Here is a 23,396-nt window from a genome sequence, read left to right as displayed (position 1 = left end):
GCTGAAGAATACCTTCCTCAACATGCTGCTGAGACTCCACCGTTGAGTCGAAAAGAAGCCGAAGCATCCGGCGAGCATGTGCTCCCACCCAGCGAGCACGTGCTCCCGACTCCCGATCAGACCGTTCCTACTGAGGTACCTCCTGCACGCGTGTACACCCCTAGGGTTCCTTAGCCTGTTCCTCCTAAGAAATCTCGCAAGGATTTGGAGGATGCAAAGTGCAAGGAGATGTTGAGAGAATTGACGGTAAAACTACCCCTAGCTGAAGCTGTTCAGATGATACCTGCTTTGAAGAGATATGTGAAAGGGTTGGTTTCTGGGAGAGTGTCAGAGGAAGAGAACGTGATGATGGTTTCAAGAGAGTGCAATGTTGTGCTGCAAAACAAAGTGCTAAAGAAGAGAGATGATCCAGGGCGATTTGTCTTATCCGTGAGAATCGGTAAAACGATTTTTGCAAACTCCCTCTGTGATCTGGGTTCCAGTGTGAACCTTATGCCATATTCAGTGGCTAAAAGGCTGGGATACACGAAGTTCAAGTCTACACGGATATCGTTAGTATTCGCGGATAGATCCACCAAGCGCCTCATAGGAGTGTTGGAGGATTTACATGTCCAGATATGGGACATGTTTATACCAGCAGACTTTGTGGTTCTGGAACTTGAAAAAGAACCACGTGACCCCCTGATCTTAGGTAGATCATTCTTATGCACAACTGGTGCGATTATAGATGTGCAAGGGGGAGCGATCGATCTCCAGCTGGGGGATATGATCGCAAGGTTTGAGATGAATAAGCTGCTCAAGAAACCTATGATAGATGGTCAGACTTTTGTGGTTGATGATGGTTCAGAGGTTGCACATGAGGTCACCGATGAAGTTCTCACTCTCGACCCGTTGGAGGTTGCCTTGACAAAGGCAGAGGGTAAGTATGGATTCTTGAATGAGGAAGCTGATGGTTTTACACGCATTTTGGATGCAGGTACACGGTTCCAGCAACTGGTAGCTTACGCCAGCCTAGACGATGAGAACCAATCAAGGGAGGAATCCACCGAGGGAGCACCTGCTCCGGTAAAGTCAGCGGATGGTCCTTGGAGCGAGTTAAGAGCTCCAAAGGTAAAGCTAAAACCACTTCCAGCCGGTCTAAGGTACCCGTTCCTAGGTCCTAACTCTACATACCCCATGATAGTGAACTCTGAACTAAACAATGTAGAGACCGCTTTGCTCCTTTGTGAACTTAGGAAGTATAGAAATGCTTTAGGGTATTCACTAGATGACATCCCATGAATCTCACCAGAACTTTGCATGCATAGGATACATCTAGAAGATGAATCAATGACTTCGGTAGAACATCAGAGGAGGTTGAACCCGAATCTAAAGGATGTTGTTAAGAAAGAGATAATGAAACTTCTAGATGCGGGTGTAATTTATGCTATTTCTGATAGTTCCTAGATTAGTCAAGTTCATGTAGTCCCTAAGAAAGGTGGAATTACAGTGGTTAAGAATGATAAGGATGAGTTGATTCCTACTAGGACAGTTACGGGACATCGCATGTGCATAGACTATAGAAAACTTAATGCTGCGACCCGTAAGGATCATTTTCCTTTGCCGTTTATTGATCAAATGCTTGAGAGATTGGCTAACCATCCTTACTACTGTTTCTTAGATGGCTATTCAGGTTTCTTTCAGATCCCAATCCATCCCGACGATCAAGAGAAGACCACATTCACATGTCCTTACGGCACCTTTGCTTACCGCAGAATGCCGTTTGGCTTGTGCAATGCACCAGCGACCTTCCAACGATGGATGATGTCCATTTTCACTGACCTGATTGAGGATATAATGGAAGTTTTCATGGACGATTTCTCCGTCTATGGGAGCTCTTTTTCCGTTTGTTTGTCTAATTTGTGCAGGGTGTTGCAGCAGTGTGAAGACAAACATCTGGTGCTGAATTGGGAGAAATGCCACTTCATGGTCAGAGATGGGATAGTGCTGGGACACAAGATTTCTGAAAAGGGGATTGAGGTTGACAAAGCCAAGGTTGAGGTGATGATGAGTTTACAACCGCCTAATTCGGTAAAAGGGATCCGCAGTTTCCTTGGCCACGCCGGTTTCTACAGACGGTTCATTAAGGATTTCTCCAAGATAGCAAGACCACTTACCCATCAGTTGTGTAAGCAAGTGAAGTTTGATTTCGATTCTGCTTGCTTGGAGGCCTTTCACACGATCAAAGGAGCTTTGGTTAGCGCTCCGATTGTACAACCGCCAGATTGGGACATTCCCTTTGAGGTCATGACTGATGCGAGTGATTATGCCGTGGGAGCAGTTCTGGGACAGAGAAAAGACAAGAAGCTGCACATGATATACTATGCCAGCCGCACCTTGGATGAGGCTCAGTGCAAGTACGCTACAACCAAGAAAGAACTTTTAGCGGTTGTGTTTGCTTTTGAGAAGTTCCGATCATACCTTGTTGGTTCCAAAGTGGTTGTTCACACTGATCATGCAGCATTGAGGTATCTACTGACCAAGAAGGATGCAAAACCAAGGCTACTCCGTTGGATTTTGTTGCTTCAAGAGTTTGACTTGGAGATTTAATGACAAGAAGGGTATTGAGAACGGAGTTGCAGATCACTTGTCAAGAATGAGGATAGAAGAAGAGCTACCCCTGGATGATAGCCTTCCTGAAGAACATGTTTACTCGATCGGCACCTTTGCTCCTAATGATCAAGTCTTGTTGTTCAACTCTAGGCTGAAACTGTTTCCCGGAAAACTAAGATCACGATGGTCCGGACCCTTCACCATCAAGGAGATTAGACCATATAGGGCTGTTGTGTTGCTGGACACAAAAGGAGGAGAATTTGTGGTGAATGGACAGAGGCTGAAACCATATCTTGCCGCCTCTGAGCACGCAAGGGGTGAAACCTTCGCCCTAGGCGACCCTCCTATTGCCTAAGGAGCTTTCGAGTCAAGCAAATGACTTAAAACAAGCGCTGGGTGGGAGGCAACCCACCAGGTATATATTGCTGAGTTTTTCTTTTTCTTTTTAGGATTTGTTTCTTCTCTTTTCGGTTTCAGGAATGTTGGAAGAAGATGCGGATCACATGCTCGCAGGACGCGAGCAACCCGATGCACATGCTCGGCGAACTGAGAAAAAAAAAGAAAAAAGATGCGGAGCACATGCTCGCAGGACGCGAGCAACCCGATGCACATGCTCGGCGAACTGAGAACAAAAGAAGAAAAAGAGAAGAGCGATTGGGCCAGGTAAGTTTAATGAATTTCAGGCCCAGGCCCACCAGGCCCAGGTAACCCACCAAATCGCAAACCCTTCTCTCTTTTCTTCTTCCTTCTTTCTTCTCTTCCTTCTTTCTTCTCTTTGGCTTATTTTCACACCGGAGACGGTGTGAAGTAAGTTCGGGGGAGGGTCACCTATGACATTTGTTTTCTTTATTTTTCTTTTTATTGAGTCAGTTTGTCATGTGAGTCGAACCAAAACTTGTGGGAATTAGGACCGAAATCTGTGATGTTTTTAACTATTTGTGAGTTTGACCGTTTTTCCTAGTGACCATTGTTGCAGAACTAAGAGTACAAAGACGAGCTAATACCTCTTCACATTCGGACCCTTCTCCTGGCCAGAAAAGCTTCATCCCATTAAGGTTTCACCGGAAAGATTTAGACTCTACTTTATTGGAACCTAACCGGATTTAAATTCTTCTCGTTTTGGGCATTAGGATAGGAAACGTGTCACATATTCAGGACTTCTTATTCATTTTGCCAATCTTGCTGATCCTGAATAGCTAGCTCATTTTAAGTTAGAACCCACCTCGAGCCTAACCTCCTTTCAAACCACTTGCACTTGTATTTTTGTTTTCTCATTCTGTGCAGCTATGTGCATAACGGTCGGGGAGAGCAGGACTGACACAATCTCTACCTCGCTCTTGCTGAAGAACCAAAGAGGAAAGAGCCGGATGGACAGAGCACGTGCTCCAACCCAGCGAGCACCTGCTCCGAAATTATATACATCCGAATCCGCGAGTTGTTTTGAGCAGAGAGAGAGCCTAGGATACGGTCCGCATACTCCAGGGGCAATATCAGAAGAAGATCCCCCATCATCCTTCAAATTTCTCATCAAAAAAAAAAAAAAAAAAAAAAAAAAAAAAAAAAAAACGTTTAAGGATGATGGAAAGGGACCAGAGCTAGTGTTACACACCCCCGAGCATGCGTTGTACCCTGAGGAGAAAGGAGAGGCTGAGTTTGAGAAGATAAGAAGAGGAGAGTGATTAGAGGTTGTAGACATCAATGAGTCCACTCTCTATTACCATTTTGTGCGATATCCTGCATCTCTTTCGAAGTAATGGTAACCCCTAAACACTCTATAGCTCCACCATTAAAACAGCCTTTTATCTACCAAGCCTCGATTCCACTAGCTTAATGTCCTTAATGAGAAACTCACGCCAATTTTAATTGAATGTAAAGAGTCTTTGTCTGGAAAGTGATATTTTTCTGGGTTTGATTGCCAATTATGGTTCTGGTTTTGGAGATGTTTGCTGGAGAAGTTTTTGGTATAGCTTGTTCTAACACATGTGGTATGCAGGTCATGGTCTACTCACGGTTTCTGAGATTTTTGCGAGTTCCCACCTTGGCTCTCTTGGCGCTTGTTTTGAGTTTGTTTGAGGACAAACAAAGATCTAAGTCCGGGAGAGTTGATATGTTACGGTTTTGACTCACTTTGACCCCGTTTATTTGATAGTTTTGTAGTTGTTTGAGTCCTTTTCAGGTTATAATACGAGGCTAGGAAGCTAAAAGCAAGGATTGGAACAGCAGGAGCAATCGGAGCAGAAAGGAGTTGAATTGGAGCAGAAAAGCTGATTTTAGACCCAGGAGCACATGCTCCCGATTTCCGAGCACATGCTCCCAACTCTACGGATTCATGACGACACGTGGCAAGCATCTAGGCGCCGATTCCCTGCCTAATTCCCCTTATTTCAGGCGATCCTTTGTGAGAGAAAGAGGGCTGAGATCGCTTTTTAATAGGAAGATTTGAATTTGGATTCTTTCCTTATTTTTCTCTACTTGTATGCTATTTAACCTAGGGTTTTTAGGAGAGAAAATATACTTTTTCTTTTTGGTTTTTGAGCGACGTTTTTGGTGAGAGGAGAAGAGCGGCTACTTTGTGAAGCAATCTCTGAAACCTTTTTATTTTGATGCTATTGAATTTCTCATCTATGTTGGCTATTCATTTCTCTATGTCTGAGTAGTTTTCTTTGCTAGATTAGGGGTTTCAAAAGGGGTTTCATGGGTTAGCAACAGAACACAAATAGGGCTTATATAATCGATTGTCTTCACTATTGTTAGACTTAATGCTTAGGTTGATTTGATCACCCAATCTATGATTCTAGGTTTATCTATTCATCAAAAGTGTAATAGGTTGCTAGAAAAGACATTAGTGGACAAATTATCCTAGACCTGCGAAAGTTGATGTGTAGGTGATTTGTGAACTTATCATTCCTGTTCTTTAATGCTTGTCTGCGATTCTGGGCTCAAACGACAGTTTAGGGTTTATGGACCGCCGAGCATGTGCTCTGGATGTCTGAGCACGTGCTCCGCGTTTCCGCACAGAATCGATCAGATAGAGTTATTGATACCACAACAGTGGATCAATTTATATTTATGTTTGAGTTCTAGACTGGTACTTAATCTATGCCCTGAATAGTTGTTTAGTTGCTATCTCTGAAATTCCCAAGAATTACCCCTGATCTAGTGTTTTCATTATTGCCTTTTTATACCGTTTTAATCGCGTTACTGTTACCAAACAAACCCAACTTTGAATTGTCTTAGCTTGAAATTGAACCAATAGAACCATAGAGTAAAACTTGGTCTTCGTGGGATTCGACCCCTAAGTACTACTTCTTTGTTGTGCACTTGCAGTAGGAAAATAGGGTTTAAAACTCTGTGTATCACCTACAAACACATTCAGAGTGTGATAAATCACATCTGAGGAAGAGGAAAAAGACTCGAGATCCACCTAAACCATGCAAACAATTCGATGCTGGCCCGTGTCCCGGATGAGTACCTGAGGAAAAAGATTCTTGAGAATAAAATGTGGTATATTGGTGAATATATGTTTCTTGTGGCACAATGGGATTCACTAGGAGGTGAAAGTACTGACCTTGATGCAATCCCTATCTGGGCTCATCTTAAGGGTATGCTGTTTGATCTGATGCATCACAAAGGCATATGCTTTGTTGCTGGACTGGTTGGAGAGCCGAAGGAAATGGATGAGTTTACAAAGAACTTGGTCAGCTTATCTGTTGCTCACGTCAAAGTAGAGAGGAATCTCAACGAACCTTTGCCTTCCTCAGTTGAAGTGGTCAGGGAGAGTGGCGAAGTTATCACTATTGAGGTTGAATACCCCTGGATTCCTCCAACGTGCTCCCACTGTGAAGAAATAAGTCATGTCATTCGGTTTTGCCCACTTGTGACACCCCCTTGGACTCAAGGGAAAGACACACAAGCTAAAAACTTATCGAACTTACCTGCTACAGACAAGAAGGGTAAAGGAAAGCTTGGTCCTGATTCCGTTTCTTATTCTATGGAAGTTGGCTGTTTATCGGCTCCTTCCTCTACTCCTGAGATACAGGTTGATCTGTATGGTTCAGGATGTGCCTCTCTCTCTTCTGTCCCTCTGCCTTGTGTTCAAGTACCAGCTGATATCCAAACTACTATCCTGTCAAGCCCACCTAAACATAAACACTCCACCTTTCCCAAACAAGCCAAACCAAAACGTCAAACCACTCCAGCCCCTACTTAAATAACTACTCGTAACCCCTATGAGGTGTTAGCTACCCCCAGTAGTTGCTCCTTGCCGCTTAACCTTCCCAACCCGCCCCAAAACCTCACTCCTTCTTCTCACCCCTGTCCTACCCCCTCTATTTCTACTACTCAACCCTCAGATATGGTGATAGACTCGATTGTGCCCAACCTTTTATTGCCCTCAACTGGTGAAAGTCCTTCTCCTTCGGGTGGTGACTCACTTCGCCACTAAATTTTTCCCCGTCCCTATGTATATAACATCTTTTTGTTGGAATATCCGTGGTCTGAATGATACGGATAAGCATCGGCCTTTTGCTTCTTGGCTTGCTATTAATAAGCCTCTTTTTGGTGATATGTTAGAAACTCATATTAAGGAACCAAATTTGAACCGTGTTATGAATCTTACCTGTCCTAGATGGAACTACACCTCTAACCATAGCTCTCATGAGGATGGTAGGATTGTTGTCATTTGGAAACCGACGGTATCAGTCTCCGTCCTTCATCAGTCAAGTCATCTGCTCACGTGTGAAATCTCAGTACAAGGAGGCCATCGCTTCTCTTATACGTTTGTATATGCTCCAAACCAAGGAGAAAATAGGACTGACCTTTGGTGTGATTTGCTGCGATTACAACAGAGTTTCTCCCTTGAATCTCTTCCTTGGGTCATGTGTGGAGATTTCAATCAAATAATTCATCCTGCAGAGCACTCTAATCCATTGGTCAACCATTTTACATCTCGTATGATGGAGCTTCGTGACTGTCTGCTACAGCTTGAACTTTTCGATCTGCGTTTCTCAGGCCCTCTATTTACATGGACCAATAAAAACCCCGTTAAATCCAATAGCCAAAAAGCTTGATCGAGTTCTTGGTAATAATCATTGGCTTTCTTCTTACCCTAACAGTGTCGTCTCCTTCTTGGCTCCTGCGATCTCTGACCACTCCCCTAGCTGTCTCAACCTCTTTGCCCCTTTACCTTCAGCAGGCACAAAGCCTTTCAAGTTCTTCAATTTCTTAACCAAACACCCTAATTTCCTTACCTTGGTTGGAACTGCATGGAATCAGGCTGGAAGCATATCTCCTCAGGAACCCTGTTTGTCCACATTGAGCGCAAAACAAAAAACTTTAAAGAGAGATTTAAAATCACTTTCCCGAGAGAATTTTTCTGACATTCAAAATAGAGTGCGAGAGACTAACTGTGTGCTTCAATCTATGCAGGTGCAAGCCCAGGAGAGGAGGCTTTCTATCGACAAAGGTCACGAATCAACTTGTTAAAAGAAGGAGACATGAACACTACCTATTTCCCTCGAATCATGCAAATGAGGAACTCATTCAATGCAATCCGTTCGTTCTCCTCACCTTCTGGCTCTATCATAGATGATCCTTTGGAGATGAGTTTGTTGGCCGTTAATCATTTCAAATCCCTTCTAGCGCCAGCTGTCCTTCCGCCTGTTATTGCTTCAATCACTTGGTTCCAAAGGATTTTGATCTACAGATGCTCACCTGATACAAAACAAATGATGATAAGAGTTCCTACTGTGGATGAGATAAGAAAGGTCATGTTTAAACTGAATGCTAATAAAGCACCAGGCCCGGATGGGTTTACCTCCGCTTTCTATAAAGCTTCTTGGGGTATTGTAGGTCTTGAGGTTATCCACTGCATTCTCCGATTCTTTGACGCTTCATTCCTCCCGTCTACGATTAATGCTACTATCCTTGCCTTAATCCCAAAGATCCCATGTGCTTCGTTCGTCTCAGATTTTCGTCCCATTTCTTGTCTTAACACCCTGTACAAGGTGATCTCAAAGCTGCTTGTGGTGAGACTGAAGCCTATCCTCCCTGATCTTGTGCAACGAAACCAAACAACTTTCATTCCTAGGAAATTATTGGTGGAAAACACTCTTTTAGCGGCTGAGTTAGTCAATGGGTATTAGAAAATAAATGGACCTAAAAGAATAACAATCAAAGTCGATATCGCAAAGGCTTTTGACTCAGTGAGGTGGGAATTTATTTTCAGCTGTTTGAGAAGTATTGAAATTCCGGAGCAATACTTACGCTGGCTTAAGGCCTGTATATGTACGCCATCCTTCTCTGTTGGTTTCAATGGCAACGTGCATGGCTACTTCAAAGGGCTCAGGGGCTTGCGTCAAGGCGATCCTCTCTCTCCCTATCTCTTTATTCTTGCTATGAACTGCCTCTCTGCCTGCTTGGACAAAGCAGCCGAAGAAGGAAGAATTCAGTATCATCATCACTGTAAAGACTCAAACTAACGCAACTTTGCTTTGCAGATGACTTACTTATCTTTATTGATGGTTCAGTTTCTTCTTTGCAAAGTGTCCTCCAAGTCTTAAAAGAGTTTGAAGATGTTTCTGGACTTGCTATTAGCCTTCCCAAAACAAGTTTTTTCACCTCAGGTCTGTCCCAGTCTGAAATAGATCATATGGTTAATATGATGGGAATTACATATGGTCTATTGCCTATTAGATACCTTGGTGTACCTTTGTGTACGAGGAAGCTAAGCCTCCTGGATTGTGCGCCACTGATACAGAGGGTCAAGGGTCGTTTTAACGCTTGGTCTACCAAATCACTCTCTTTTGCTGGAATACTACAATTGCTGAATACGGTGATTGTTGGCATCTCCAACTTCTGGTGTTCGAGCTTCGTGTTACCAAAAAAGTGTGTGAAGATCTTGAACTCCCTTTGTAGTGCATTTCTCTGGAAAGGTACAACGGAGGGTCATCATTCAGCTAAAGTGGCGTGGGACACGGTTGTATTAGAAAGGAAAGAGGGAGGGTTGGGAGTTAGAGACTTGCTCATATGGAACAAAGCTTGCATGATTAAACTTATCTGGTTGCTTTTCTTTCGATCTGGTTCAGTTTGGGTAGCTTGGTTCCGGAAGGAAGCCTTGGCAGACAATTTGAGTTCGTTCTGGACCCGCAAATCCTAACAATAAGAACTCTTGGTTAGCTAATAAGTTGTTGAAGCTTCGTGAAGATGCTTACTCATGGATAAAGCTGAAGTTGGGGAATGGAAAATCTTGTCAATTTTGGACAGATCATTGGAGCAATCTAGGTAAGATGACTACCTACCTTCAAGGAGATGGTCTCTATCAGACAGGAATTCGCAGAGGAGCTCGTCTTTCTGACCTTTGGCGGCAAGGAGAATGGAGACTACCTCCTGCGCGATTTGAAGCTCAGGTTAGCCTACACATTGAACTCTCTACCATCTACCTAACGGATGAGTCTGATACTTACTTATGGTGGATCAACGATCAATGTAAAAGTCCGCACAATACGGGGGCAATCTACACTGCGCTAAGAGACACTCTTCCCGAAGTCACTTGGCACAGCTTGGTTTGGTTCTCAGGAAGAATTCCCAAGCACTCTTTTCTTACCTGGCTGGTTGTTTTGAATCGATGTCCGACGAGGGATCAACTTCTCAACTGGGGTTTGCAGGTCGGCCCTCTGTGTCTGCTCTGTGCAACGATGCCTGAATCGCGAGATCATCTTTTCTTTGAGTGTCCTTACAGTTGGTCGATCTGGTCAGCAATAGCGAGACGTGTTTCTTTCCCTGCTTCAATCAACTGGTCTTTAAATATTACAAACCTTACTCAGCGAAGAGGCCCCCGAGTTACCAAGAGGTTGCTTCTAATCGCTTGGCAAGCGGTGATATACACGATCTGGATTGAGAGGAATCACCGGCTTCATCGAAATAGCTTCAAATCTCCTGATCTTCTCTTGCGGCAAATCGACTTGATGGTACGGAACAGAGCATCGAGCTATCGAGACACCAATCCTGATCTATCGTTATCTCTTCTTCATCACTGGTTCGCCAGAGCTGAGTAGGAGGAGGCTCCTAAACCTAAAAATGATCTACTTCAGATGCAATCTGCAACTCTTCACTTTCTTTTGGGTTGGACGTATCGAAAGCAATAATTGAAGGAGGTTAGGCGGTTAAATTCTCAACCGTAAATCTAGTTAAATCCTAACTATTGGTTCAATTGTAAGGGTTCAAGTTATGTTCTTTCAACTATGAGTTTCCCTAATGGGTTGTGGGCTTTCTTAGCCTTGTAAACATTTGCTTTCTCTTTCTGTTTATCAATTGAATGCCTTTTAACCAAAAAAAAAAAAAAGTTGATTTTATTTGTTGTTTCTTTATTCTTTTGAAATCGTCTATTATTTACAAAGTCACATATTTTTCTTTTCAGTTCGTGCACAATGAGACAAACTCGCAATGTCTCTGGGCCAAACTAGGCTTACCAAATGAGCTGACGCTTTAATTATAGACCCAAAAACTTACCGAATGTAAACCAAAATTGACGAACTTATTGGTTTTTTATCTTCAAGTTCAAAAAGTAGTTTCAGCCTTATTTTTAAAAAGCCCATTTAATTGTGCTTGCTGTTATGAACGGGCACGGCTCATCGTCATCATTCATCCACATAGTGGCAGAATATCCTGATTTTATATTTACACAATAAGTACAAGATTGGTTGATTAAAAATATATTTGTTATATAGTTCCCTGATCTTTTAAACTTCTGGATACCAATTTATGAATCAGGCTTTCACATTCCCAGGTACTATGCAAAGTGTGAACTCTTTGATTTGATAGTGGTTTTTAAAATGCCTAACAATTTTAAAGAGATGACTCCATCGAGATAATGACAAGGAGAAACAAGGATCAGACATGAAGTTTGGGTAATGGTTAATGATTTTATATTGATCAGTCGACTCTGTATTGGCATTAGCCTTGGTCAGATTCGTCGTGATTACGGTTCAATTATTCCACTCTACTGTTTTTTCAGTTTGTTTTTTTTTTCTTTTTCATTTGATGTCATAAGAGTCTAAAAAAGAAAAAACAAAAACACCAAAATGCTCTCACTGTACTATATGAGACCGATAAAAAGATAAAATAAATAAATTAAATTTTAAATTTGTTTGGGTTCGTGAATTATTTAGCTATAAAAGAAAGTTTACTAACAGAAGAAAAAGTGAAGGCCGATCAAATATCAAATCAAAGCTCCACCTTTGCCATTCTTGTCTTGGACTTATCCACCTGTACTCTTTCTTTTTTTTAGTATCTTCGCTTTTTTTTTTTTGGTTTCTTCCCTTTTCTAATAATAACAAACATAATCAGAAACTATACATCTTATGTTTCTAATTAATTCATTTTTACAACAGATATATACTTCTTCTTTTTTGGACTATATATATACATTTTTACAACATATATATACTTCTTTTTTTGGACTATATATATACATTTTTACAACATATTTAGATAAGATAATTTTTTTAATGTACTATTCATTAATAATAATATAAATTTTTACTTTTAATGTACTATCTTAACAATAATGTAAACCTTTTTATAGATAGATAAATAGTATTAATTTAAAATTACAGAAAATCGTTAATGATAAACATACCAAAATAATATAATTTATGGCAATAATGATTTTTCATATGTAAAAGGTTTTTTGCATACTAGAAAAAAATGGAGAAATGCGCCGACAAAAAGTAATGGACAAATGCAATACGTTATATGATAATATGTATATATACATATATATTTAGTTCTCCTTGCCCCTGTCACAAACAAATACTAATAGATAATTGTAAAATGCATGGTGAAGGAAGCTTTCAAGCTCCGATATAAACTAAAACTATACGTATGAAATTTTATATTAAAAAAACACATCTCAAAATAAAAGCAACAATAATTAATTTGTAATAATAGAAGTGAAAAAGATGGAGCATATAAAATCTAAATGGTACCCACAGAACAAATGGAAATGGAGCGGAAGACAAAAAAACAAAACACCCCCAAGTCCCCCGACGACTCAAAATCTTATCCATATTATTATACCTTACTACTATCCCCTATATATTAATACAAAACACTCAAAAAAGAAATGGAGGTGTCGCGTTCACAAAGTTTCTGTACCTTTCTAATAAATACTCTTACTTCTCGTTATTATTTACATAAATATAGCATTGAAATATTATGAGCTAATGTTTTTTATTAATTTATAAAAATAAAAGATTTAATCAACTATTAAATCGAAAAATATTCACTTTTATAACCTATTTACTTATTAAAAGTAAATTATATTTCACAAACAAAAAAAAATAATCATTTTTTTATTACTTTTATCATTTTCTCATTGTATTTTTAAACTTAGAATTAGTTTAAATTAAATCTATTAATTTCAAAATATTACTTTATCTATTTAATGGTATAGTGATATTGATAATAATGTGAAACATAAAATATATGAATTTAATTTTTAAAAACACAAAAAGACATCAAAACTTTATACACCACCTTAAAATTATTTTTCAAGTTCAAATATTTCACGGATGAAACATATTTTACAGAAAATAAACGTAAATTTGAATAAACGAAAAAAATTTAATTACATATTTTGTTTTACACAAACAAATCTTAAATCTCAAATAATAATTTTATTCATAATATTTTATTTAAATCGATTTAGTGTATATATTCTTGGTACTTAGTGTATATATATATTACAAACTTTAACGAACTAGAAGAAAAACAAAATAAAAAACACATAGACGTAATTAATAAAGATAGGCAATGTCAAGTTGCTTTTATATGATATTGCATGTAGGTCATACTTTGTCCCGTTATTATTATTCAACTTGATATCCCATCCCTTCGATATAATCTATTACTAACGAACGATCCCTTAAATATGAAATTATAAGAGGGCAGTTTCTAACAAAACTGTTCCTAATCTTTTTAAATAAAGAAGACCTTACATTAAGATTTCCTATAAAAAATAGGAATTTTGTTCATTTAAGTTTGTGTTATGTTTGGAATACAACAAGTTGAAGTTTAGGGTATTTTGAGTAATTCCTTTTTTAAACACTAACTTAAAGAAAGTAAAGAAGACAAGAAATAGGGCGAAAATTTCCATTAAGGAGTATTAATGAGTAGCTTAATATACATTTTTGCATCCTTTAAGCAATAGCCTAAAATCCATAAACCGCAAAACCCGCAATAAAGGAAAAAAACAAAACAAAACAAAAATTAATAACTAAAAAAAAAAAAAAAAATCATAAACGGCGCTAATGATTCGTAGAAGCATAGCCGCAGCTTACGTTAGCAACAGCCACCGCTCCAAAATATAAAAAAAAGTAATTGTTTTTTTATTTATTAATATCTGCTTTTCCATTCTTCATCGGAGCTTTCCGGGTCGGGTAATTTATTCAAGTCAACCCGATCCAAGAACCGGCCGCCACTCTTCAATCTCTTGTCATCCTCTTCCTGATCATCTTCTTCTTCTACGTCTCTCTCTCCGTTTTGATAACTCCGATGAAAATTCTTCTTCTCATCATCACTATCTATATTCTGACCAAAGACACGGTGGCGGTTATTCTGAACCGCCGTACCTAAAGCATCAACCTGAGCACCGACCTCCGTAGCTTTTTTCCTGATCGTAGCAGCCGACATATCCTCGTCGGAGAATTTCTCTCTAGGAAGAAGCTCAGGGAAGTTAAGCCTCGCCGTGGGTCCTCTAAGATAGAAAACCGCCGTGTCGTAAGCACGAGCCGCCGCCTCAGGGGTCGAGTAAGAGCCAAGCCATAGCCTAGACCGCTTGTTTGGCTCTCTAATCTCCGCGACCCACTTTCCCCACTTCCTCATCCTTATACCTTTGTAAGGTCTCTCTCTCTTCTTCGTACCGGCGACTGCCACGTCAGCTACTGCGCCGCCGTCCATGGAGGAGGATCTTTTCTATAAAAAAAAACCCTCCAAAGAGAAAGACTTTTCGAGGGTGGGTTTTAATTTAAGAGACCTTTCGATCGAAAGCTTTGAGAGATAGAGAGAGAGATAGAATAAATATGTCGGAGAGAGCTTGCAGCAGGTGGTATTATGATGATGGGAGGAGAGGATGAGAAAAATCCAAATTCACCGACAGTAGAACAAAAAAAACAAAAAAAAGTAAAAGAGAGAAGAGAGAATTTTAGGTTAGTTGGATTTAGAAGATAAACTTGGATTTCCATCTTTATGTTTATATATATATATATATATAACAAGTTTTTTTTTTTCTTCTTTTCCTTTTCTTTGTATAAAATAAACATTCTGTTTCGTTAGAAATTATCAGTTTTAAAAAATATATATATATAAAAGGAAAAATATATTGGGAGAGGAGGATGATGAAAGCTGTATCTTTGTGTGATGATTTGTTATTTTTAATGGAACAGAAACTTTTTAAGAGGATAGGCGGATGAAGAGGTGGTGGAGATGACATGCGCATCCCATATTTTTTTATTTTATTTTTTTATAATAATCAAAATATATATTCTACTATCCATAAGTATTATAGTACGCAAACGAATACATTATTTTATTTGTACATACCAAATTCTTAGTAAATTTATACTAAAGATACCTGAAAACTCTCTCTGTCTATATAATCATGGTCAAAAAAACCTTCTCCATTATTAACTGAAATCATATATATATATATATATATCCTATGTTAATTACTACCAATCATATTGCATGGTGAAAAAAACTTTACAAACAGTTTTTATCAGAAAGAAAAAAAAAATGAAAACTTTTGTAACGGAGAGAGACATACATGGACGGGCATTTTTGGCTGGTACAAATTTTAGAGTAGCTAGTAGAATTATAAGAAAATATTTGAGAACAAAAGAATTCATAGAGATATATTTTACGAACAATTCCATGATAAAATAATTTATACTCGTATTGCAAGAATCGCATCTCTTCTTTTAATAACCTTTCTTTTGTACTTTTCAAGCCAAAAAAAAAAAAAAAAACTGGAATTTGCTTCGTTTCCTTTAGTTTTTTTTTATTGGTGTGTCTTGGTGAAAAAAAAAAAAATGAAAAACATAGAATAAAATTGAACTGTATGATGAAAAAAATTACTGTAATTAAACTCTCTTCTATCAGCAGTAGTAGTAGTAGTATTAGTGTTAATGTAATTGCCTTAATGGGATAATACAGTAACGTCGGTACAGAGGATTAGTGGAGCAAGGAAGGAAGGAAGGAAGGTAGGTCGGTCGGTCGGTGGGCTGTGAGGCTGGGGATGGATACCGTTAGGATTTGACTTTATGTGTACTATTATTACGACACGTATTGTATGTTTTGTCCTTTTTGTCCCTTTTGATTCCATTCCCCGTTTTCTTCACTTTTGTCCTCTCTCTTTTGCTCTACTAAACTTTTGTTTCCAGGGAGAATTTTGGTATTAATCAATTTTTATGAACCCACTTACGCTCCATCTCCATCATCATATTTTATACAAAACCCAATCAAAGACATACATTAACTATATATAATCACTGAATACAAAAAGAAAATTTGTTTCCCAATCGATATTAACTACAACAGCAAACCAAATAATACGATCAACAAAAACAACAACAATAAGCACATAAAAAATTAATTGAATCTTTTTCTTCTAAATCAAATATTATATACAGCAGGTGGATATTAGATTAATGATTAGATAAATGTCAATCCGCGAAAGAACCGATCTTTCAATAATTGTTTTATGTTATTTTCAGGAGTGTCGAGTTGTATTTTCTCCATTAATAATTCCTTTGGATAATGATCTTTATTCTAGTTTTTTTTAACAATGAAATTAGCTTACAGGCTGCAGCATATATTATATACGATATAACTATAAATCTTTATAGTATACTAATAAGTTGGACCATATTTTATGATGTTTGCTGCTCTCTTGACTTGTTTCTTCACGATTTCAATAATATGCCTCTGATGTGAACCCATCTACTACTAATATACCTCCATAGGTCATAATTTTCTAAATGGACCTTTTTTTCTTCTTTCTAAAGCGATTATTTTTTTTGTATTCACAAATTTGTTAGGTGGTCCTTAATCATCATATATATATATACACACGTCTGTTTATATATCTATAAGTTATTCCGATTATATTTTACAAGTATTTTTCTTGTTAGGAGCACACAAAGAATAATTTATATACTAACAAATTTAATTAGCAATTTATGTTCCTTTCACAAGAATTCTACGATCATTTGGGAATCGTTACACGCAAAAGAATTAGAAGAAAAAAAAACATTATATCGAAATTATCATATAAAATATGTGGGGTAGGAGTTGAGTGATATTTGGATTGTTCCCACGACTTTGGTTTAAATTTTAAAAATCTTAATAATATTACAAGAAGAATAATTAGAAAAAAAAATAACTTTAGTAGGGAAATATGAGATTTTAATAATGTAACTTTTAGCTGTGACCCAGTTGGCACGTGAACATGGTGCCAATTACCCCGGAAAAGCAAAATATCATTACATTTTATAGAAACTGGACCACTTTGTTTACAATGTTTATTTTCAAAATTATGGGGTTTGCCAGTTTCTTTATAGATCGTTTTTGTGTTTATATTATTGTTGTTGTATAAACATAAATGAATTCAACAGAATCAGTCCAATACGGCCATACGGGTTATATATATATATAACACCCTTTCGTAAATTATCATAGATGATCTTTGATTTAAATCAATATAACACACCAACCGATACAATAGTTTAGTTGCAGCAGATCTTAATAAGAAAAAAGAAAAATATTCAGCTTCACACGAACAAATTCGTAAAACTAAGTATATGCTTTTAGATAAACGAACCGGCGAAAATTCATTAAACTCCCAAAATCGGATTCGATAAAAACAAATCTTCCTAAATCGTTATCCGGAATTCTAAATTTATATAAATAGGATAAGAAATCAAGTCAACAGTGTATTGTTGTATCAATCCATCCTACATTCGAAGTTATGATTAAGAAAATAACTAGATCTTTGTGTATTCTTTTAAAGGACCACATGCATACACAAAATCTTGGTACAATATATCTTATCTGGTAGACTTATAATATATATGTCGTCCGACGGAAAGATTGATGGGCCGCTGATATCAAACTTGGCATCGTAAGATGGCTATAACTTAGATATGGGCTTTTGTTCTTGAATTAGTTTTGGGCTGAATTGTATAAACGCTTTGTTCCAATCCAAATTTGCATCTGACATAGTTATGGACATCAAAAAAATTATTGGTGATTCTACAACCATTTTTTAAAACTCTTACAATTGAGCAAACTAATTGGTGATTCTAATTTCTATAACAACTATTTGTTTGTCGATTACAATTGTAAACGTTGAATGTCAAAATTAAAATCCCGTTGCATTTTGATAAGAGATATACATTTAAAATACAATATAAACCATTTTTGTATGAAAGAGTAGAATACTAAATATAGCACAAAAAATCATATTAATTTCAAAAATACATGTCAATGTTAACATTTGTACTGTAGTTATTGACTTCTCTCATTGTGGATCATTCTGACAGAGGTGGAGCGTCAATAGAATCCACAATTATTTGTGGTAAAAATACCCAATTTTTTCAACGGTTGATACCATCCACGGATAAGAAAAAAGGAAACTTCTTTGACTTTCGTCCTCTAAATTCCAACGGTCTTACAATTCCGACCCCACATCCTAAGAAAATTACATTTACGCACCCTATATTCTCTTTCTCTAACTTAACCCCCCTCCGCTTGGAATTTTTTTTTGAAAATACCCGCTTGGAAAATTGTTCGGAGGAAACCTACAGAGAGTCTTTGATTCACCGGAACGGATCGTTCTCTTCAGCCATAACACTCTCCTTGATCTCTTGAATCATCTTAATCACTTGTCTCATCGTTGGTCTTTGCTCTGGTGATGTCACGCGACAAAGACAAGCTGTTTCAGTCATCATCCCAAGCCTATTATCCTCTGTTCCTTCTTCTTCATCTCTCATTGCTCTCACCCAATCAAGCATATCGTGAGGCGCCATAAACGGATGCCTCGACGCGTTCTTACCAGTCAAAAGCTCAAAGATCAATACACCGAACGAATAAACATCACATTTGGAAGTCGGTCTACGTGATGATTTCCTGATCTCAGGGGCTTTGTAGGAGGATGAGTCAGGATCATCAGGTGAAGCAGAAGAAGAATCTGTTAAGACACTGAGGCAGTAATCTGTTAAACAGGCTTCAAAGTCTTGTCCTAGGAGAATGTTTGTGGATTTTAAGTTTCCATGGACTAATGCTGATGAGGTTTGGTGGATGTAGTATAAGCCTTGAGCTACATCTTCTGCAATCTTTAAACATGACGTCCAATGTAATGGCTTTGCTCTTGACGATCTTGAACCTGGATTTTGGAGATTAGTTAGAAGTGTCTTTTATTTGGTACAATATCTATGGGACCAAGAGAAGCAGCAAATCAAAGCATTACCAGATTAAGAAACAAACATTCTTAAGATGCAATCTTCCCATTCTTGGAAAATGTTTACAATTTCAGTAATAAGAGTATTTACATAAATGGTTTACTTTTATTTTTCGGGCATTTAAGCACTAACACAAAGGTCTAGTAGACAAAGCCATTGCAAAAGACGAGATTTCACGTGGAGAAAAAACAGCACAGAGTTCCACCAAAGTCTGTCTTCTTCCCACTACGACTAAGTAATTGAACGGAAATATTCAAAAAAGAGCAAAAGAACAAAACTTTCATAGTAAAATAAAACCCGAGATTGTCGCTGTGGCCTGTGTGGTCATCTTCAATGTCAACAAGTTCACTACTACTATGTGCACAAAACCCTCCACACACAAAAAGACTCATGCTTTCATAATTTCTAGGGTTTAAAGCTTATAAATAAACAAAGAGTGGGTCATTAGTAGTCCGACTCTATGACCCCAAAACGGTTAGTCACGTCATAATTAAGACCAACGCAATTAAATTAAACAAGATCATAAACTCGGATGTAACTCAGTGAGTTAGATAAACTAAAACCCTTCACAAAAAAAAAAACAAAATTGCAACTTTTGAGATTAAAGAAGATGAGATAATTACCGTGAATGAGATTGAATAAGCTACCATTGGGATGATAATCGTAGATGATGAGCCTCTCTCCATTAGATTGAAAGTAAGCTCTAATGGGAACAAGATTCAAGTGTCTGAGTCCACCAACAATCTCCATATGATTCTCAAACGCTTCTTCACTCGTCACAGCCGTTTTAGTCGCGTCTAGTCTCTTCACCGTCACAATAAGCTGATTATCAAGAACCGCCTTGTACGTTATCCCAACTGATCCTCTCCCCAAAAGCTCAGCCGAAGCTCTCATTAGCTGCTCCAATGTATACATCCCTTGACTCCTCGATTCACCACAGAAGACAAGACTCCCACTGTTTGGTATCCGGCTTTGTAGCTGCTCCGTTGCTTGTAACTGAACCTCTTTCTCTCGCTTCTGAGATGCAGAATCCGAGTTCGTAACCGGAACTGTTCTTGTTGTTCTTGGAGTTTGGATTTGCGATTGATGTTGTTGCTGTGAGGAAGACGTGTCTCCTTTAGGATTTGGCTCGTAGACTCCATCGTCGTTGCGTTTCTTTATCACAAGAGAGAACACGACGAGGCAGAGACCGAGTACAATAAGGGAAGCGAGACCAGCGGTGAAGCCAAGAACTAAGCCACTCTCTTTACCTTTCTTCTTCGTAACCACCGGAGACATAACCACCGCGCCACCGTTCTGCGCCTGTGCGCTTTGACCTAACGGAGCTTCAGACGACGTCGTTTTGTTCGTACTCGATCCAAAGAACGGCGAGCGTGAAGCGCAAGCTCTGTTGATGATCTCGCCGCAGAGTCCAGGGTTAGACCTAAACGACGACGCATCGAATCGAGACAGAGTCGGTGTGACGGGAATAACTCCGGTGAGGTTGTTACCGGAAACGTTAAACGACGTGAGAAACGACTGATTCATCGACGGGAGAGTTCCGTTAAACCGGTTAAACTCGAGATTCAGTGAAGTTAACCGGTCAAGAGCGTTGATTCCAGAAGGAATCAAACCGGAGAAGTTGTTACGAGAGAGAGAGAGAATCATCAACCGGTGGAGAGAGAGGATCGACGGAGGAAAAGCACCGGAGAACTGATTCCGGCTAAGGAAGAGAGATTTAAGGTTAACGAGAGGCGAAAGATCAGGAACCGGACCAAAGAGCGAGTTGTTCTCGAGACTAAGAACTCGGAGCTGGTCAAGACGGCTGAGAGTAGAGGAAGAGAAGTAGCCACGGAGACCAACGCCGGAGAGAACAAGACGAACGACGCGTCCTTGGGCGCATTTGACACCGCGCCATTGGCAGTAGTCGTAACGCTCAGTGAGGGAATACAAAAGCTTGTTGTCGAGATCGGCTGTGGATTTGAAAGAGAGTAAAGCAACGGCATCGGAAGGAAGTAATGAGTTGTAGTAATTTGGCTCCGCTCCGGCGGATACACGGAGGAGAAGGATGAAGAAGAAGAAAAAAAAGTTGAGTGTCATTTTTTTTTTGTTTACTTTTTCTTTACAAAGTCACACTAGACCCAATTCAAATCCATATGAATTGTATCTTTTTGTTCTTTCTAATTAAAAAAAAAAAAAAAAAAAAAAAAAAAGATAAAATAAAAAAATATGGGAAGCAGCTGTATGTCCGGTGAGAGACGAGGAGAGATGTTGGGACTGTGAAGTGGATCACGTGCTTGTGGCGATTAAATATTTAGAGTAGAGTGTTGTTACAAAGGATCGTATTATTTACTATTTTATACTAGGGGTACTACTTAGCTAGTAGTAATAACTTTGGGTGCAAATTATACCTAACGAACGTTATATGTGTAAGGTAGAAGAAGAAAATGACACCAAACGATCCAAAAATTTTCAAAATGCATTTATTATCTTTGTATAAATTGTAAAACCCATATATAAAAAAGGTCAAGAAAAGTTTTGTTTGGTTTGGGGAATCAACAAAAATCCAGAAAAGTTACTGGGATGTTGAAAATTAACAGAATCATGCATTTCTTCTTCAAAAAGAGTTTTGTTTACCCGATGCGGTCAAAATTAATGTTTTCCAAGAAGAGAGAATCGCATTGGGACTGAGGGTCACGCGCGGAGTGAAGCGCTTGAGAATAAGCGTTCGGAGCCGTTAGTGAGGGCTTGAGCGAGTCCGTGAGTGGGCTATAACCGCTCATTGGTGATTGGTCAGTAGTAAAAGACTAGACTCGTAGCCAAGTAACCATTGTGGTCCTCTCTCTTTTTTGACAACCTTTTTTTTTTGTTTGTCTTCCTTAATTTCATCTTTACAAAATTTCTGAAGACAAATCAAAAGCATATATAGTAAGGGTATATAGTTAATGAAATTATGGGTGGAAATATAATAGGTACTGACATTGTGACAAAGTGTGGAGAGTTTCTACAGAGTTGTACGACTTTGGGTCCAATCAAATCCAATTAAAATAAAATAACAGAATCTCTTTGTTCCCATCCTTCTATGTTATTTATTCGTTTGTTAATGATCACTTTTTTTGTTTTTGGTTGAACTTTCTTTATAAAAGGTTCAAAATATAAGCAAAGCGTGCTGCTTTTAGTGACATGTAAACAGCATCTCCACTCTCCATTTGCGACATTTCCTTATAGTATACTTGAGGCTAAACTTTTAAGATTACCTTAAACTATTCACTGTTAAAGGTTATGGTGGTGGCTATACGGAAACCAAAGTGAATTTGACTTCATCATTTGTAAATAAGATCTAAAAAGAAGCGCCCATCATTCTTTAGATACTTTTATAAAATGGTATTAACTGTTAACTAATCCTCCGCAACAGACATATACATAAACTGTATCTGTAGACTTTTTTCTGGAATATGTATGGGCTACACTAAAGCCCAAAACTAAAATATGATCTTGTAATATGGGCCATATCAGGTGGATTTTAGTAAGGGATAATCCCTTATGTGACAAAGGCAAAGTCCAACCTGAAATTTTAATCTTTTGTTTCTTTTCAAAATTAGAGATGAAATCTACCTCAAAATAAAGTTTCTGAAAATCTATAAATTCTTGGGTGTAATAAGTAAAAAGTACATTAAGTGAATCTTGGTTTACCTTTTTAACCATAATAACTGTTTAGGTTGATATCATCACTTTATATTAGGTGATTTTTTTTTTTCAGTAATTTTTTTTTTTTACTTAATTTTTATATATATAAAACTTACTGTTACAGAGAGCTATGACAACACTTGTAATTTAGTTTAGATGAATCTTATAGCGTAAATCTTTTTGGTTAGCTTTTAATTTATACTGGCTCCAAGAATGATCCTACAAATTTCCATACAAATTCGATGGGCAAGGCCACAATCTACTTGCACATCTGATACTCAATGTGGACAACCGACTAGATTCATATGACATCTTTCTTCTTTTTTTCAGTTTTCCTAGCTGTTAACATTTTTTTTGTTTTTTTTCAAAGATCGAAGAATAAATAAATATGTTAGTTGTTAGAAACCAATTTCTAATGCTACTATATGATACTAATATTCAATGAATAGTTTTTAAAATATTAGAATTTCGTAAGAAATAAACCAAAGAAGAGGAAGAAGGGACAAAGACTTGTGGCCAGTTATTAGTTATGGTGTCACTTTGCAGTAACCAAAACGCCGACACCTCCTCTTCTCTCTTCTTCATTTCACCAGCTCCATGCATGTACGGTACAACCACCTC

General features: G+C 38.2%; 2 protein-coding genes and 1 pseudogene across 3 annotated transcripts; 1 reads left to right on the top strand and 2 right to left on the bottom strand.

Moving 5' to 3' along the window:
- Nucleotides 1-9,878: 9,878 nt before the first annotated feature.
- Nucleotides 9,879-10,646, top strand: LOC147923182 (uncharacterized). Its single transcript, XM_087497932.1, has one exon. It carries the CDS (start codon nt 9,879-9,881, stop codon nt 10,644-10,646), a length of 768 nt encoding a protein of 255 aa, XP_087354058.1.
- A 3,083-nt stretch (nt 10,647-13,729) lies between these two features.
- LOC104762837 (ethylene-responsive transcription factor ERF010 pseudogene) lies at nt 13,730-15,265 on the bottom strand (annotated as a pseudogene). Its single transcript, XR_015588544.1, has one exon. The product of XR_015588544.1 is annotated as an ethylene-responsive transcription factor ERF010 pseudogene (transcript).
- A 3,004-nt stretch (nt 15,266-18,269) lies between these two features.
- Nucleotides 18,270-21,392, bottom strand: LOC104762836 (putative inactive receptor kinase At5g67200). Its single transcript, XM_087498408.1, has 2 exons — nt 19,733-21,392; nt 18,270-19,033 (listed from the first exon to the last, which is right to left on the bottom strand). The coding sequence occupies exons 1-2, from the start codon at nt 21,186-21,188 to the stop codon at nt 18,468-18,470; spliced, it is 2,022 nt and encodes a 673-aa protein (XP_087354534.1). The 5' UTR covers nt 21,189-21,392; the 3' UTR covers nt 18,270-18,467.
- Between the last annotated feature and the right edge of the window lie 2,004 nt (nt 21,393-23,396).

The sequence above is a fragment of the Camelina sativa genome, chromosome 18, assembly GCF_030686135.1.
Source record: "Camelina sativa cultivar CO46 ecotype springtype chromosome 18, ASM3068613v1".
Classification (NCBI taxonomy): domain Eukaryota; kingdom Viridiplantae; phylum Streptophyta; class Magnoliopsida; order Brassicales; family Brassicaceae; genus Camelina; species Camelina sativa.
Note: the sequence above shows the minus strand (reverse complement) of the source record. Positions and strands in the feature narration are given on the sequence as shown.